This window comes from Procambarus clarkii, chromosome 87, assembly GCF_040958095.1.
Source record: "Procambarus clarkii isolate CNS0578487 chromosome 87, FALCON_Pclarkii_2.0, whole genome shotgun sequence".
NCBI classification, from domain to species: Eukaryota; Metazoa; Arthropoda; class Malacostraca; order Decapoda; family Cambaridae; genus Procambarus; species Procambarus clarkii.
In genome coordinates this window covers 4,330,633-4,349,433 of record NC_091236.1, presented here as the reverse complement: position 1 = coordinate 4,349,433, position 18,801 = coordinate 4,330,633, and the positions used below count along the sequence as shown (strand labels likewise).

At 39.1% G+C, this 18,801-nt stretch overlaps 1 protein-coding gene across 1 annotated transcript in view; it reads right to left on the bottom strand.

The window, feature by feature from the left end:
• Positions 1–18,801, bottom strand: part of LOC138349824 (solute carrier family 2, facilitated glucose transporter member 1-like) — a 44,165-nt gene that overhangs the window by 7,246 nt on the left and 18,118 nt on the right. The window contains exons 5-10 of the mRNA XM_069317288.1: positions 18,337–18,461; positions 6,719–6,859; positions 3,946–4,083; positions 2,853–3,052; positions 2,263–2,387; positions 1,324–1,514 (exon numbers count right to left, since the gene is read on the bottom strand). Of these exons, the coding sequence (XP_069173389.1) occupies positions 1,324–1,514; positions 2,263–2,387; positions 2,853–3,052; positions 3,946–4,083; positions 6,719–6,859; positions 18,337–18,461 (920 nt within the window). The remainder of the gene's footprint in view (positions 1–1,323; positions 1,515–2,262; positions 2,388–2,852; positions 3,053–3,945; positions 4,084–6,718; positions 6,860–18,336; positions 18,462–18,801) is intronic.

Here is an 18,801-nt window from a genome sequence, read left to right as displayed (position 1 = left end):
TGATCTGATGTTCTTATCACTGAAAAGTAAGAACAGTTAATAAACAAAATGAAAAACAATGAAAAAATAAACTATACTCACAAAATGAATAACATTGTAAACAACACAGCTCAATTCCAATGCAATGTCAAAATAATTAAATCAAAACGAAAATAAATCAAAATCTATGAAAATTAAATTTATCAATGCAATCGGAAACATTGAAATTAATATAGTGTGTGTTGCTTTTATGTGCAACAGATGGCGCTATTTTACAAAAAAAGTATGTTTTTACCTGTCACAGGTTTGACATCTATGTAGTAGGTATATAAAAACAAGCATGTATTCGAATAGAACGTTGTGTCAAAATTTAAAAACAATCAGTAAAGAGCTTTCGGAGATTACAGCGTGTGTTGCTTTTACGTGTAACAGATGGCGCTGTTTTTTTTTAAAAAAAAGCATGTTATTGCCTGTCACAGGTGTGGCATGTATATGGTAGGTATATAAAAACCACAAGCTACCAGACCTTTTTGTTACACACCTCCAGGAAGCAGCCTGTAGCAGCTGTCTAACTCCCATGTACCTATTTACTGCTAGGTAACAGGGTCATCAGGGTGAAAGAAACGTTGCCCATTTATCTCTGACTCCACCGGGAATCGAACCCGGAACCTCAGGACTACGAATCCGAAGCGCTGTCCACTCAGCTGTCAGGCCCAGGTCAGGCCTAACTATTATTTTCTAGACAATTATGTTCATTTGTTTTATAATAAATTTTCAGTAATCTATCATCAGCCATAATAGTATGAATATATAGGCCCTCTCTTATTAAAATTACAGTGATAAATACTGGTTGTATTGTGTGTAAACTTCACAAGGTTAATAATTTGTATGATCAAGAACAAGGACTTAGTCCTTTTAACCATTTATAATTATACGTATATGTAATTCTATACTGCTATTGCTTCCTAGCAACATATACTGCTTGTAAACATATATACATAACTAGATGGGGTACCCTGTTCTGCCAGAGTATCTCTCTCTCCTCCCTCCCCCTCCCTTCTCTTCAAATTTTACCCCATTCTCTTACCGCTCTTTTTCCTATTCCTCCTCTTATTTCTTCCATCCACTAAACTCTCCACCTATCTCCTCCTGCCTCTTGCCTAACATTGATTTGATAACATACAGTTACCACCCCAGATAACAGTGATAAAATTGGCTTATTGAACTCATAATTTAGTTAGCAAATGTTTATCATGATACACTGAACATAATTTTAAACATATGGTTGTAGTAATAAACATACATAAACATATGGTTGTTGTATGTAATTTCTTTCAGACTTACCAGTAGCAATCATGTATGGGACAGGACCAAGTCCCATACCATAAACTAGCACATATGACATTAGAGCCACTATGGCAACAAAGGGTGCACATGGAGATGTAGGGATGAGGTTCAAGGAAACCATGAGCACAATCTGACACAAGCTGCACAACGCCACAGAGGTCAGGAGTAGCACTCTTCGACGGAAGTATCTGTAAGTGATCAATTCTTGTAATCATCATTCACCTAAATATTCTACAGCAGTACAGTAGTTGGAATGGGAAGAGAGGTGATTAAAGCTCTCAGAGGTGACATAAGTGAATTTAGTGAGGTACTATAAATAATACACAAAACAACACACAAATCACAATAATGTGATAAATCAAATGAAACAAATCCACAAGGGCCTTGATGAGGGTTGGAACCTATGTGCTGAGTGTTCCCAGACGCGCCTTAGTCAACTGTACCCATGACATGGTCAAAAGAATGGCAACCTGGAGTGCTACTGGAGTGCAACCTCATGGGGTGCAGTAGCACTCCAGGTTGCAATTCTTCTACCATGTCGTGGTACAGTTGACTAGAGAGCGTCTGGGAACACTTAGCACATAGGCTTGAACCCTCATCAAGGCCCTTGTGGATCTGTTCACAAAACAGTGCTATACAGAAGAGTACAGTATATGGTTTCCTGTAAATGGGGATTGGAAGCTTGTTAGCTGAATCAAGATCTCTTTAGACCAGGAAGCAACCCACAACAGTTGCCTAATGTCTAGATACCTATTTGCCCCCATGTGAATAATGTATGGAAACTTGCCCAAGCGTCTCAATTTGGCCGAAAATTCAAATGGATCCCTTTGGCAATAAGCTGACTATTCTGACTACTGCAGTACAGTTTTGACAACCTCGCCTCAATAAAAATACAATCATATTCTGTTATAATTAGTATTATCATGCAAGCATTACTTGATAAGTGGCATGGCAAGAATGGCCATCATGCAGTTGATGGCACCAGCTCCTATAGAGGCACATTGGCTCTGATACAGATCCAGTCCTACACTTCGGAAGATCAACGTCGAATAGTAAAACACCTGAAAAAATAAATGTATAATAATTTTATGTTCATTCAGTTTTGTGTAGAGGGTTCAGTTCCTGAACCGAATATGTGCCTCTGTAAACTTTTACAACACTGCCCACGGGATGGGTATGGGGTGCATAATAAAGAAAGAAATTGAATTAAATTGACCACGAGGATAGCTCTCATTCTACAACTACACTTAGGTAATAGAAAAAAATTCGATTTTTTTTTGCATACCATGGGAGGGTCTCATGTAAAGACTGAGCAGTACAGGGGTTAAATCAACATATGATGTTAACTATATTACTCTGTGAAACAACATATTCAACATATGCACATCAGAAGTGCAGAATAGATGCACTTCTGCTGTGCAAGTCTTCTTACTGTAAGGTGTCTAACTTTGACACAAATACTAAACATTTTATGTAATTTCTAGAATACATTACTTTGGAAAATATGCAAATATAATTTAACTTACAGCATTAATGCCTGAAAATTGTTGGCCAGCATTGAAAAGCACAGTAATTAATAACAACATTTTGCCTCTTCGAGATTGAATCACTTGTGAGAGACTCCATGCCTTCCCTTCTTGTGCTACACCACTAATTACAGCAAGACTTCTTAACGATGACTCCTCGGCTTCCACATATTTATTGTCCCTATGTAAGCGACATAGTTCTGGAAAGTATGATGGTTATAAAAGTAAGCTAATAACAGTTGTTAAAAACTTAAATATTTGCACATAAGAAAGTTGATACAGTATATATCAGTATACTGTATATACAATACTACATATAAAGTATATACAGTACTACAATAATATAACAATAATTACAATTAGATGAAATAAAATAACATTTTATGAAGTACATCAGGAAACTCAAAGAGCAAGAAGTTAATGGCTGAAAATAAACAATATAGTAAGTATTCAAAAATTCATGATGAATAACTGTGTAGCATTAACAAAAATTCCATGAATGAATTTAAATTTATTTAACAATTCAAATATATTAGCCTACTTTTTATTTAGTATTACATATTACCTAATTAAACTTATAAGTAAGCTAGTTATGATTAGTTATGCCCAAAATGCACAGTGTATTAGTGACTTTATATAAATTACCATGTATACCTACAAATACACCACTGTACCATATTTCAAAAGTACTTTATATAAATAAAAATGACTATATTATTCCATATTATTATTATTGCATTCACCTGGACTCTAGGAGACTGGAACTGTGGATCCCACACGTGTGAGGCCCAAACTATCAACCGGGCTATTGAGTGGGGCCTCACACGCTTGGTGTCCGCAGGTCAAGTCTCCTAGAGTACAGGTGAATGAAATGTTTACTTCCACAGAAGTGTGGATGACAATGTACTATTATTATTATTATTCTTACTTGAAACACTAAAGATTTAGTTCAGTATTGTATAGTATTAATGCCACACAAATTTTAACAGAATTGGATAACCATATAAAAAATTCAAAATTTGATATATCCACAGAGTTGCAGATATGTATAAGTAACTTCATGAGATAGATAATAAGATGTAAAGGTTCTTACCCTTCCGCCCTCTGACTTCATCCCGCAATATTATGTAGCAATATGTCGGTGACTCCGGAAGAGCCGGGTGAAGCACAACTGCTATACTCACACACACCAAGTAACCTCCTAACAAATATGGCCAACCATTTTCCGTACCTGAGAAGAGAAAAGAAACAAAAATGCATGAACTGAACCCATATTATATTCTAGTTCTGTACTTTACTAAGGCACCTACCAAATACAGTACCATGTAACACCTGAAACCAATACTGTTTGCTGATGACACAACCTTAATTTTTTCATACACTGACCGAGTTATCCAAACTAACACAGTAAATGCTGAACTTAAAAATGTCCAAATAAAGCTAGCAATCTCACCCTTATAATTAAGAAAATCACATTAAACATTAGTCCTTCAACTGCTCACCACAACCAGGGTTGTTTCATCGATGGTGCACACCACAACCAGGGTTGTGTTTTGGTCTAGCATAAGATTTAAAACTCCCACTGGTACACGGGGGTTCACTTCCTATTCTTCAGGACTCCGGTAAACAGATGCCATCTTGAAAAAAATAAGTAATTATTTTGTGATGGTAGTGCCAAACATGATCCTGTGATGAAGACTATGTATACTATTCAGATATCAGTGAACACAATGCTAATTATGATGTTCACAATGTGAAGCAAATTAGGGCCAGAGCAACTAGTCAGCCTGACTCAGAGGAGAACTGACCAGCTTGTGGCCTGGGAACCACGGACTGCCCACCCCCATTCCCCAAATCCTGATGGAACCGGGTAAACGAGCGTAAGCTGGATCAAAACATCAAAACATTGCCTTTACTGCCTCTACTCACAATTATTTTCTTAGGTTGAATCTTATTACTGACTTTCTAGGGACCCATGGCATGATATATAATAATTACTTTTAAGTTCAAAAAATAAAAAAAGCACAAAAACAATGAAATTCTTTACAAAGAATTCAAGTGCGATCATCACTAAGCAGGTGGTCTGGTAAACTGAAACAGGGTTGGCCGTGCCACCAGGAACCACGAACTCCATTGACCCATATGTGTATTAACAAAGTCGCAAGTCGAGGCCAAGGTCATAAGTCAAGTTGACCACCAATTGTGATGAATTGATTGATTGATGAAGATTAAGCCACCCAAAAGGTGGCACGGGCATGAATAGCCCGTAAGTGGTGGCCCTTCTGAGCCATTACGAGTATCAAGAGCTGATACTGGAGATCTGTGGAGGTGCAACTGCACCCTGCGTGACGGGAGATGTCTCCCGTGAATTGTGATGAAGTTGATGCAGGCAATAAATAGGCAAGAGAGAGGTGAGGAGGAAGATAAGGTGTAGTAGAGGGGATACTAGTAGGAATAAGAACTGCAGAAGGCCCATTGGCCCATATGAGACAGCTCCTATTATAACCACCGAATGAGAAGAGGATAGTAATAGGAATAAGAAGAGGATAGCAAGGGAATGCAAGAGAAAACAATAAACAAAAAAAAGAGAGAAGAGAGAAAAAAGTTAAGAGAAAGAAAGATAAATGGAAGGGTAAGCTTATGTCATAAGTCGAGTCAAATTTTCCAACGAAATTATTAACAGGGACCTACCTTTTTGAGTTAGTAACTCAAAAAAATTTGTAAGTAAGGACATTCGCAAGTCGAGGTTCCACTGTAACTCCACCCATGGATGTCAACCAGCAAATTCACACTAAACATTGAAAAGATCTACCACAATATATTTAGAAGTAAATCGTCAAACCAAATTCACCTTCAGATAGACAATGTTAACACTAGGATTAAAAATGGTGGAAAGCTCCTTGGCCTATATACAGACAATAGATTAAACTTCACCACCCACATACAACACATAGCCAAACAAATCCCAAAAACTGTTGGTATCTATCAAGAATTAGATTTTATGTTCCCCACTCTGCTCCCTCTCATTTTACTACGCAATAATCTATCCCTATCTTACATATGGCATCTGTGCATGGGGGTTCAACCACTGCAAATTACCTTAAGTCTATCATCACTCGGCAAAAATATGTTATCAGAATAATAACACTTTGTATTCAGGCAACACACAGCCCCTCTAAGTCCTTTAACATGCTAAACATACACTCACTCAACACATTCTCATGTGCTATTTACATGTACAAAACCTTATTCCTAAATGCTAATCCTGATCTGAAATTCTTCAGATCAGGTAAATATAACAGAACCCATGCCAATCCACACCAGACAAATATCTCTGATATTTCTAGAGTCAAACTAAACCTGTGCAAAACTCCATTCAAATAAATGGATCCAGTCTATGAAAGTCACTCTCTAATGAATTAAGAAATTGTCCAACCTACACTTTATTTAAAAGTAAAACAAAAAATTGCCTCATTTCATCCCCATAGTTTCCTACCTTGTGCTTCAAACCCGCACTGTATCTTGTGCTACCCACTCCACCAATTTTAATACTTAAGACATGCAACTTCACCAGTAAAATCAATGCTATAAATTTATAATGTAGCTTTTATCTTGAACCCAAAATTCTGCTACCATGTACTTATTATTACTTTTACTTTTATCAGTTAGCTTAAGGACCTCCCTAAAATGCTATGTGTGTTAATATGTTAGTAACTTTTCAAGAATGTAATACTCAAACACCAATGTTATGTACTCTCACATAGTAAATAAATAAATAAAGCAGTGTCAATATCTGACATACTATGATGAAACAGTGTCTGACATGATATGATGAAACATTATTATTTCCTGATATCAACACTTACCTAAGGCACTCTCCATTCCTAATATTTGTGAGAAGAGCAGACCTGTACACAAACCAAGAGGAAATGTGACCCCCATTACACCTCTGAGGTCAGCAGTCACCACTTCGGACAAGTAGAGAGGCACCAAACATGTAGCCAGACCTAAGGGAAGACAAGAGTTACATATAATTATTTGCCACTTTACAGATGTAAGGTAATAGGACTAGGTACTATTTACATATGTGAATGAACATTGATTTGTTTCACAGATACAGTACACACAAACTGGTTTTAGTTTCTTGGTGCCGAAGATTTGGATACAATAAATTTTAACATTCTGTAGAGATAAAGGAGGGAAAGCTTCTGCTGGCTTTGCAAGGGTACACAACCAGCGTTCAATGTAATGAAACGCCCTTTTCTGGGTGTGACCTGGAGGCTCCCCGGAGCTAACTGAGCCGATATAAATGTATTACCCCTGGTATCAGTCAATGCACATGGAGTTTTAGGCCTACTGGGGACCACGAGCCAGAACCTGGCCCCCCTCAGAGAGGCACGAGGAGCAATGGCCTATAGAAACCCCCGTGTGGTTGGAAATATTCTATGTCTGCCATCGACCGGGTCAGGTACCCAGAAAGGTAAGTACCCTTAAACAAACCACTATTCTGGTGAAAATATTGCTACTGAAAGCCAAACTAGTGGACAGAACTCCCCAAATGAAAACGAGCAAATGAGCATTACGTCCCCACATCACCACGCCACTATCTGTGCAACCCCCCCTCTTGGGAGGGGGAAGGGGAGCCCCAGACAACTGTGCTGGCTATTCAAACCCCTAGTTCTGTGGCTAATGTGAACTGGCATGGTTGTGTGCCTCTGGCTCCTGTATTTTTCCAGTTCTGTGCCTTGTGGTGTGGTCCTGTCTACTAGGTGGTGTATGAGCCAGGAGTAATTTCACAAGCACTTGGGCTACATGCACCTAGGGTCCTCTTCCCTAGGTGCCCTGTAAGTACTACCCTAGGGGCTTGGGACCAACTTACGCAAGTCAGCTTGGGGTCTACCTCCACAAGGTTTTTTGCTGTTCAGTGATTGACTGCCCTTTGAGTCAGCTATGGTGTTTCATGCACCATTGTTTGCCTCTGGGTAGGGGTAGTTTCGTTATTGGTTGGGGCGCAGGGTACTGTGCAGCTAGTTGTCACCTCTCATAGTGGCCATCTCTGTTCCACCTGGGCACGTTGTCCTCCTGTGGGGTTTTTATTTTTTGTTTTCCTGCCTGGTGGGGGGGGGGGAGGTCTGCCCCTTGGTTTTGGTCACACACTATTATATCTCTGTGGTCCTGCACTGGGCCCCTGTGAGTGTACACGTCCTGGAGGTGTAGCTTTAGCAGCTTGCTTGGTAATCTTGGGTGCCAGTTAGCAGTACCCTGCCTGGGTTTCCTTAGCAAGATACACGACTAAGGGGCCCTGGGAAACCCTGCGGGGGCTCTTTGCTCCGATGGATGCCACCCCTGGGTCCCCTCTCACTTTATGCGAGTTTGAAGGCTGCTCTGTCCCCTTGTCTCAGGGTGACAATCACTGGTTGTGAGTCTGTCATGCTTCCTGTTGGGTCGGTGACACTTTTGACCCGGAGTCTTGCGAGTGGTGTTGCATGCATGTTCTCCATGTTCTCCAGTTCACCCAGGCTACCGAGCTTTATATTCGGGGTGTAGGTAGCTTCAACGTTGCATGCTCGTTTTAGGTTGCTGCAGCACGCTAGGTTAGTTGTTACCCCGGATGCCCGGAGACTGCTCCGATTTGGATATAGAGGACCCGGACTTGGGGGTGTTAGTCACTACGACTTTGGTTCAGTCTGTATTCCCTTGTCCTTCCCCTTCTTTTGTTCATCCAGGTCCCCGGAAATCCACTTCGGCCAATCATCAGCCAGATACCCACACCCACATACAGACTGGTTAAGCGACTCAACTGTGCTGACTCCTTATGTGCTTTGTGCTTTAAGCCTGAAGTCTCCAAAGGAATCTGTTGACTTGTTGCAGGGAGTGCAGGCTACGGGGATGCGAACTTCTCTGGATGTGGAGTTGCTGTTTACCAACATGCCTGTGGATGAAACAATCAGGATGATGATGGACAGAGTGTATCGTGATTTGGATTGTACCCCCCCTAGACATACCAGAGACCATACTGAGGAAGTTACTCGAAGCTTGCATGCATTAAAGAGGCACCCGTCTTGAGTCCCGATGGGCACATGTATAAACAAGTACAGTAGATGGGTCGCCATGATTTCTCCCCTAGGTGTCCTGTTTGCAAATTTTTTCATGGGTACCATAGAGCAGAGGGTCTTAGTTGACATGGACTTAAAACCTGCCATATACTGCAGGTATGTTGACAACATATTTATGCAGGTACCTGATGTCAAACGTTTGCAGCAGTTGAAGGAAGCATTCCAGCAAAATTCAGTATTAAGTTTCATTTAGGAGATGAAGAGTGATGGGAAGCTGCCCTTTCTAGATGTAACAGTCACAGAAAGGAATGGTGGCTTTCATACTGCAGTCTACACTAAGGATACGAACATAGGAATGTGCCTTAATGCTAATAGTGACTGCCTGGACAGGTACAAATGGAGTGTTGACAATGCTTACGTCAACCGAGCTCTCACTCACAGCTATAGTTGGAAGCAGATGAACGAGGAACTCTGTAGAGTAAGATAGGTCCTAGTCAATAATGGCTTCTCTAACGGTTATGTTGCAGACGTCATTAAAAGAACCGTCACAGGTATAACGACAACAGAAGACTGGACATCAGCGAGGCCCTACACATCAAAAGGTCAAGACCAGCAATCAACAACCAGCTAACACATAATTACATTCTACCCACTTCAATACCCTGAACCAACACAGAGACAGTAGAACCAATAACATATGCATTTAATGGCGTATTAAAACACATTATGCCATTCATCCACTTGTTCATCTCAATCACGTCCTGTACCACCTCACCCCAAGCGAACATAAGCCTTGACAGATATATATATATTATATATATATATATATATATATATATATATATATATATATATATATATATATATATATATATATATATATATATATATATATATATTTATTTATTAAAGCTTTTGTTATATTTTATTGTACAGTAAAATATTGAAAATACATTAACTAATACACATACACATATTTTTTGTCATTCCTTACTATATAAAGCAGTATTACCATTGTTTCCACTGACACTACAGATGCAGTAGCCACTGAAACACAGACTAGTATGACAAGGTAACACCACATCACACTGTTACTTCTTCCTCTACACCAGGAGCCTTTCTATACTGTACTCTGTGCCGTGTTGCTGATGAAATAATTCACTGGCATTTTTAATTAATGTGCATAATATGCTATGCTTCTGTACAAGATATATTCCAATTGTGAGCCTGTCACTGTACAAGTCACCTTTCAGTGGTGATCCTGTCAGTGTACAAGTCACTGTTCAGTGGTGATCCTGTCACTGTACAAGTCACCGTTCAGTGGTGATCCTGTCAGTGTACAAGTCACCGTTCAGTGGTGATCCTGTCACTGTACAAGTCACCGTTCAGTGGTGATCCTGTCACTGTACAAGTCACCGTTCAGTGGTGATCCTGTCAGTGTACAAGTCACCGTTCAGTGGTGATCCTGTCACTGTACAAGTCACCGTTCAGTGGTGATCCTGTTAGTGTACAAGTCACCGTTCAGTGGTGATCCTGTCACTGTACAAGTCACCGTTCAGTGGTGATCCTGTCACTGTACAAGTCACCGTTCAGTGGTGATCCTGTCAGTGTACAAGTCACTGTTCAGTGGTGATCCTGTCACTGTACAAGTCACCATTCAGTGGTGATCCTGTTACTGTACAGGTCACTGTTCAGTGGTGATCCTGTTACTGTACAAGTCACCGTTCAGTGGTGATCCTGTTACTGTACAGGTCACTGTTCAGTGGTGATCCTGTCACTGTTCAAGTCACCGTTCAGTGGTGATCCTGTAACTGTACAAGTCACCGTTCAGTGGTGATCCTGTAACTGTACAAGTCACCGTTCAGTGGTGATCCTGTAACTGTACAAGTCACCGTTCAGTGGTGATCCTGTAACTGTACAAGTCACCATTCAGTGGTGAGCCTGTTACTGTACAAGTCACCATTCAGTGGTGATCCTGTTACTGTACAAGTCACCGTTCAGTGGTGATCCTGTTACTGTACAAGTCACCGTTCAGTGGTGATCCTGTCACTGTACAGGTCACCATTCAGTGGTGATCCTGTTACTGTACAAAGCACCTTCCAATAGTGACCCTGTCAATTTACAAGGTACCTTTCAGTGGTGATCCTGTCACTGTTCAAGTCACCGTTCAGTGGTGATCCTGTCACTGTACAAGTCACCATTCAGTGGTGATCCTGTTACTGTACAAGTCACCGTTCAGTGGTGATCCTGTTACTGTACAAGTCACCATTCAGTGGTGATCCTGTTACTGTACAGGTCACTGTTCAGTGATGATTCTGACACTGTACAAGTCACCGTTCAGTGGTGATCTTGTCAATGTACAAGTCACTTTCCAGTAGTGACCTTGTCAATTTACAAGGAACCTTTCAGTGGTGATCCTGTTACTGTACAAGGAACTTTCCAGTGGTGATTCTGTCACTGTACAAAGCACCTTCCAGTGGTGATTCCATCACTATACCAGGCACATTCTACAAGTTATCTTGCTACCCTTTGCCTTGCAACTTAAAAAAAATACTATACCTTTCCAAAAATTTACCTGGTGATGCATCATTAAGTCCAAGTATAAATTGCTGACAACCTTCATGATGTTATAATACTTGGCAACAAGCACCATTTGAATTATCTGTAACATATGCAGGACACAAACAAGCAGTATATTTACTCTTGGCATCAACATGTCCCACGATGGTAGTAACACACTAACGTTGACCTGTACAAAACATGAGGCCTGGTTAATCAGGGAAAAGGGATTAAAACATAACACCATTAAACCAATCACACACCAAAATGCGTGCTCTGCAAATTTGTCAACAAGCAAAGCTTGAATATGTAATACACAGTTACCTATAGTGTTACCTTTAACAACGGCAGACTGAATGTTTCTGCACATTTTAATATCGGAGAAACAACTGTTGTTATTGTATCCCTAATCAACATAAGAGTAATGATCGGCTTACACATTGATAATGATGCAGACATCAAGAAGAGTCACTAGAATAAGGAAGATAAGAAATTAGTAAGATAAAAATAAAATTAAAGCAACTAATTGCTAGTACAGCATGAAAATTGCAGAAAAACATTATATTAATATGAGAGTGGACATATTACATATCTTTTGATTTAAAAGATATAACATTAAATGTCATCTTTCAGTATAGAATAAGGCAGTTACTGCAGTATCTACAATTATTTGTACTTGTAACTGACTCTTGCAATGCTCTCATAGCTCCGAAATCTTTTACCTACTGTATATTGTAGGTTACCTCATCTTTAGCAAATTTAACTCTTAGGCTGCGATTATCGTCTATTGACGATCCCTAGGAGACTGTGATAATCATCTGAAGATGATTTAAACAATTATTGTCTGGGTTTTTACATACATGATGCAAAAATGGATATAATAGGTCTATGTGGATGTAACAGAGTTTGCCTTGACCCCATGAAAAAATCCTGCTACCATTTAGTGGAACAAATGTAGTTAACATCATGATGTATCTACATCAACACTGTATCTAGTGCTACCCAATTCCTCGATCTTTATGTACCTAATCCAAACAACTTTACCATTGTTATCATTGCTGTTTTTCTTATATGTGCTATCATTATGCTGTATTGTGCCTATTAATCTTTGTTAAATTACCAATCAAGCTGTCAGTGCAATCAATCAGAGCTACCGATGTACTTTAATATACCTACTAATCTCTCTCATCTCATTTTTTTTCTTACAGTGTACCTGTTATCACTTTATAAATTTTGTTAGAATTCACTTACTTAAAATTATATATTAGATTAAGGACCTGCTCGAAACGTTGCGTGTACTAGCGGCTTTACAAGAATGTTAACACCATGCTATGTATCCTCACAAACCCAATGTACCTTCTTGTATATAAATAAATAAATAAATAAATAAATAAATAAATAAATAAATAAATAAATAAATAAATAAAAGTTACTAGGGGTATGCGATCATCATCATATGACAATTTAAACAATTATTGTCTGGGTTTTACATGTTTGATGCAAATATGGATATAATAGCTCTCTGTGGATGTAAATAAAGAAAAACAAGTAATAAAACAATTAATGAAACTTCCGAGGATAAAAGAGGAAGCGTCAGCAAAGTTGAGCACCGAGCACTGACAAGTGCCAGACACAGCCTTGCACAGCTCCATTCAGTGAAACAATAAGTATTCACTTATTTTTGTGTTTTCTTACAGTTTGCATAGAAATTAATAATTCTATGCTGAAAAATTATTTTTTGTTAGTTTTTACTTTTTTTGTGCATAGGCGGGTATGGCCATTTTCCATAGCCTCTGTATGAGGGTTAAGAGTCAGTCTATTGGGTTCCCTGCCATCTTGATGTATATGAGAGCCACTCTATCACAATGTTTATGACATACTGATGTTTGTATAAGTATGAGTGCCTGAATTTTGGTATTAATTAAGTGCTGCTGAGGTATTCCAGCATATTAGTCATTTACTGCAGGACATACCTAATGCTGACACCATGTCTGACGACATCACTGCTTATGGCTGTTTCCAAGCTGAACATGACGTTCTTTGTGCAACATTGCAATGCTTATGAGGAAAGAATCAGATGTTAAGCTAAATAAGGTGTGAGCTTAATCAACATGAAACTTCATTTTCTGGGGGAGCTCCGGGGAGCCTCCGGGACTCACCCAGAAAATGGCATTTCATTACATTCAACGCTGGTTTTTTGAACATGTGCTAAGTGAAAAAGTTCTCTCTCCAGATTCTAAATTGCTGAAATCAAGACTGCTGCACCTCCTTCAATGTCCACTGATGTACATTGTTTTCTGGGAATGGCAATTTAATGTTCTTGCTTCATTCCAGATTTCACTATAATTACCAAAGCTCTATGCGAGCTTCTAAAATAATGCTTCATGGTACTGAAGCGACATTGAGCAACACCCATTTTATGCTGTGAAAGATGCGCTTGTTTATGAGAATGAAACTACTGCTTACTTTGACCCATCACTGGGCACTGAGCTAACCATGGATGCTAATTCCATGGGTTTAGGTGCTGTTTTAGCCCAGCACCAACCTCGTCGGTCAGATTCCCGAACAGTAATTGCTTATGGTAGTAATTATCTCACCAATGTTGAAGAACAATACAGTCAGACAAAGAACAAAGCTCTTGCTCTTGTATTGGGCTGTGAACACTTCAATGTGTATCTACTTGGTGCCCCTTTTACCACAACAGTCCCAGACCATAAGCCATTAGAGATCATCTACAATAATCTAAAGTCCAAACCACTAACTCACAGAGAGATGGGCTGTCTACAACCATACAACTTTACTGTGAAGTACAAGCCAGGTGCTGGCAACTCTGCTGATTACATCAGTGGACATCCAGTCAACAGCTTCACCATCACTAAGCATCAGCAAGTTGCTGAGGAATATATATGTACACTCTGTAACCTGTGATACAGTCCCTAAAGTGCTCACTCTTGGTGAGATCAATACTGATCAAATCAAATCAAATCAAATATTTATTCAGGTAAAGTACATACATACAAGATGAGATACAAAACGTTGATGGATTTATAGATAGAGCTAGTACATACAATACTGAGATCATAAGAGGATCCAGCTCTGCAAGTAACAATAGATGTATTGGCTAGGATCAAAATTCCATGCATACCATCCCTAGGAGTAGACCACAATGCATTCAGAGAACTTGAATGTACAGTATCCAAACAAGATTAAGTGTTCAAATTCAAATTCAAATGTACCCAATATGTACACTACAATACAGTATGTACATATGTACAATATGTACACTACAGTATGTACACTCAATATGTACACTGTATGTACACAATATGTATTGTTACACAATAATGAGACACCATGCTGTACTCACCTAGTTGTACTCACCAAGTTGTCCTTGTGGGGATTGAGCTTTGGCTCTTTAGTCTCGCCTCTCGACTGTCAATCAACCGGTGTACAGATTTTGGAAGCAATGGGGCTCTATCAAATCTACACTTGAAACTGTGTATGCAGTCAGCCTCCACCACATCACTGCCTAATGCATTCCACTTGTTAACTACTCTGACACTGAAAAAAATTTCTAATGTCTCTGTGGCTCATTTGGGTACTAAGTTTCCGCCTGTGTCCCCTTGTTCGTGTTCCGCCCATGCTAAGTAGTTTGTCTTTGTCCACTCTTGTAACGTAACAGAAGTGAAATGGAAAAAATAGAAATAAAAACTAAAGAATCTCATGGGGTTTGGGGAGGTAGAGAGGTAGAAGGGAGGTATGAGGATCTAGTAGTCAGGGAAAAGGGAAAGTTTAGAATGAGAGGGAGAAACTGAGATCAAGGAGGAGATTAGAAGAGTAGAAAGTAAGAGGTAGAAGAGTGCTAGAATAGTAGACAGATAGAAAGGTTGAAGGATAAAGTGCAGCTGCCACCATCCATTCAAGTTAGTTACTATAAGACAAGGAATGGAACTTGTCTGTACTTTAAGCTGTTATCAAATGTTAGCATGTATCAGCTGGAATCATGTACTTGTACATGCAAGAATCTATAAGTCAGTAAGCTCAGAGGGCTCTCCACTCTAGAGAGAAGACCTCCTGGAATTTCTTGTTGAATGCTTCACTCACCTCCTTGTCATTCTCTGTGTATTTGTTCTTCCCTTTACTCAGTTTCATCACTTGTTCCTTCAATGCTGTTTTCCTCCTGATGTGGCTGTGGAGTAGTTTTGGTTAGTTTCTGGCTTTACTCAAATTGTCTGTGAGGTACTCACAGGTACGCTGTGAGGTACTCGAATTGTCATCTCAACAGTTCTCCGGTAGAACGCTCTGAGGCTCACACATCGAAGACACCATGGCCTTATATGGACCAAACAGCTATGTGAAAATGTATTGTCTCCTGGCACTGACTGTCAAGCAAAGGACATGCATGATGTCTGAGTTCCTTGCCAAGGTGAGGTGGATACTGAAAAAGCCAGCAACCTTCACTACTATGTGGTGCACTACTAACAGAAATATCAATGGACTTCTGTGGACCAGTGCCAACTTGAAAGCACCTGATGGTAGCTATTGATGACCACTCATGTCAGCCAGAAGTTGAAATCATCACTTCTACAGTTGCAAAGTTTGTCATCACTAAACTCTTCAAGATCTTTTTAAGTCTTAGTATATCTGAAGTTGTCAAGACTGGCATTGGACAAAGCTTCAGCAACTTTGCTGAGTATATTGGATTCAAATACCATCGTGCGATGCCACTACACCCACAAGCAAACAAGAAGTCAAGTGATTCATGCAACTGCTCATGAAAGAGGAAGACTGTACTCATGCAGAAGGATGCTCTGGAAATAAGACATGAATGCTTTTCTCAGGATGCAACACCACTTGGAACACTAAGCAAGTCACCTGTTGAACTCTTTTTATGAATGTCCCATGAGGATCACAGTGTCTATTATGCTAGCTGAGGTAATTTCAAATTCAAATTCAAAATCAAATGTTTATTCAGGTAAAGTACATACATACAAAGAGTGATACAAACATTGATGGATTTATAGATAGAGCTAGTACATACAATGCCTAAAGCCACTATTACGCAAAGCGTTTCGGGCAGGAAAAACACTAAAGACTAAAACTTAATACTAATTGAGATTAAAGTATAAATTGTGTTGGGAAAATATAAAAATAAAAAAGGGGGGGAACATGGCAGAAAAATAGCAAATATACAATTTGGTCGACAAACAGCATTGTTTAAAATAGCAGACATGGGGTGACATTATAAGGGTAAGGTAGGTTACAGGGAGTTAATTAGGCAGTGCTTAGTTTTTATCTTAAATTGGTTGGGAGAGGTACAGTCTTTAACATAAATGGGAAGGTCATTCCACATTCTGGGTCCCTTGATTTGTAGAGCATTTCTAGTTTGATTAAGTCGTACTCTTGGAATATCAAATAAGTATTTGTTTCTGGTGTGGTGCCCATGGGTTCTGTTACAACTTTCTAAGAAGCTTTTAAGGTCCGGATTGACATTACAATTCAGAGTTTTAAATATATAGAGTACACATGAGAGGATGTGTAGTGACTTAAAATCTAACATATTCAGAGATTTGAGTAAGAGTACCGAGTGTTGTCTGGGGCCAGAGTTAGATATTGTTCTAATAGAAGCTTTGTGTTGGGTAATTAGATGACGTAGATGATTTTGGGTAGTAGAACCACAAGCACACATACCATAGTTGAGATAAGGATAGATGAGAGAGTAATAGAGTGTCACCAGGGCAGGGCGTGGTACATAATACCTAATCTTAGAAAGAATGCCAACAGTTTTAGAAACTTTTTTTGCTATATTTAGAATGTGTCCCTGGAAATTCAGCTTGTTATCGATGAGGACACCCAGGAATTTACTATCAACTTTACTACTGATTTGTATATTGTTTATTCTATTATTATTATTGACTATGTGTCAATAATAATAATAATAGAATGGGGGCTATTTCTGCGGGGATTCCCCACAGAAATATAAATAACATGAGTGCCAACACACTGTTGGATTACTTAGAACATTTCAACCACATATTAAGGAATTATTTCATAAACGTAATAGGATGCCAACAGATTAGAAAGAAATTAAAAAATCCATTCACAACATGCAGAAATGTTACATGTGAAATAATCCTGTTAGTAAGAATGTACACAGTCTATGATCCCACATACCGAATCTGTACAACAGTTGATTGAGAGTTGAGAGGCGGGACCAAAGAGCCAGAGCTCAACCCCCCGCAAGCACAACTAGGTGAGTATAACTAGGTGAGTACATCCTGTAAGTCTGTTATGAATTATTTTTAAATATTATTTACATTACAGTACAGTACTGTATTTACAAACATGGATATATTCCTTTGATAAGAAATATATACAGTATTTGTGTTTGTAAATAATATGAATTATATTTCAATAACATTAAATAATTGAAGTAAATGTTTAAACATATTGTTATGCTGGCCATATGCTCCACAAAACACAGGTGAAGTTGCTCATAACAAAAATACATACCATCTTGAAGTTATCTTGAGATGATTTCGAGGCTTTAGTGTTCCCGCGGCCCGGTCCTCGACCAGGCCTCCACCCCCAGGAAGCAGCCTGTGACAGCTGACTAACTTCCAGGTACTGTACCTATTTACTGCTAGATAACAGGGGCATCAGGGTGAAAGAAACTATGCCCATTGTTTCTCGCCGGCGCCTGGGATCGAACCCGGGACCACAGGATCACGCATCCAGTGTTCTGTCCGCTCAGCCCCAGGCTCCCTTTGACCATAGGTCAAACGTAGCCAGCAAATCTTAATGGAATAACTATGGAAATTTAGTTTGTACATAAAGTACACTATTAACATAAACATAAAAGTCCTTACCTGAATAAAGACCAGATGTGAAGCGACCAATGATGAGCATCTCGACTGAGCCAAATGTTTTACAGGCCATGAGCAGTAAGGCAGAACAAATACACAGCCAGTGGTTCACTAAGAAACTGGCACGTCTAAACAAGAAAAAAACAAGAGTTTTGTAGTGAATGACAGACCTGATTAATTAAAATTAATCTTAGTTAATCTAAGAATCAAATTAATCTATAAATTAACAATATCCAAATTTACCAAGTACATGCTAAGTTCCTTAATGTTCTAATTGATAACAAGTTGAATTTCCAGGGACAACAAAAACATAACTAAAAAAATTATAAAACTCTTTGGCATTTTTTATAAAATTAGATATTATATACCTTGACCTGCCCTGATAATGCTTTATTACTCTCTCATCTTTTCATATTACTCTCTGTCGGCTTCCTGTCCTCGTCGAGGCCATTAGTGTGTTAGTGGCCC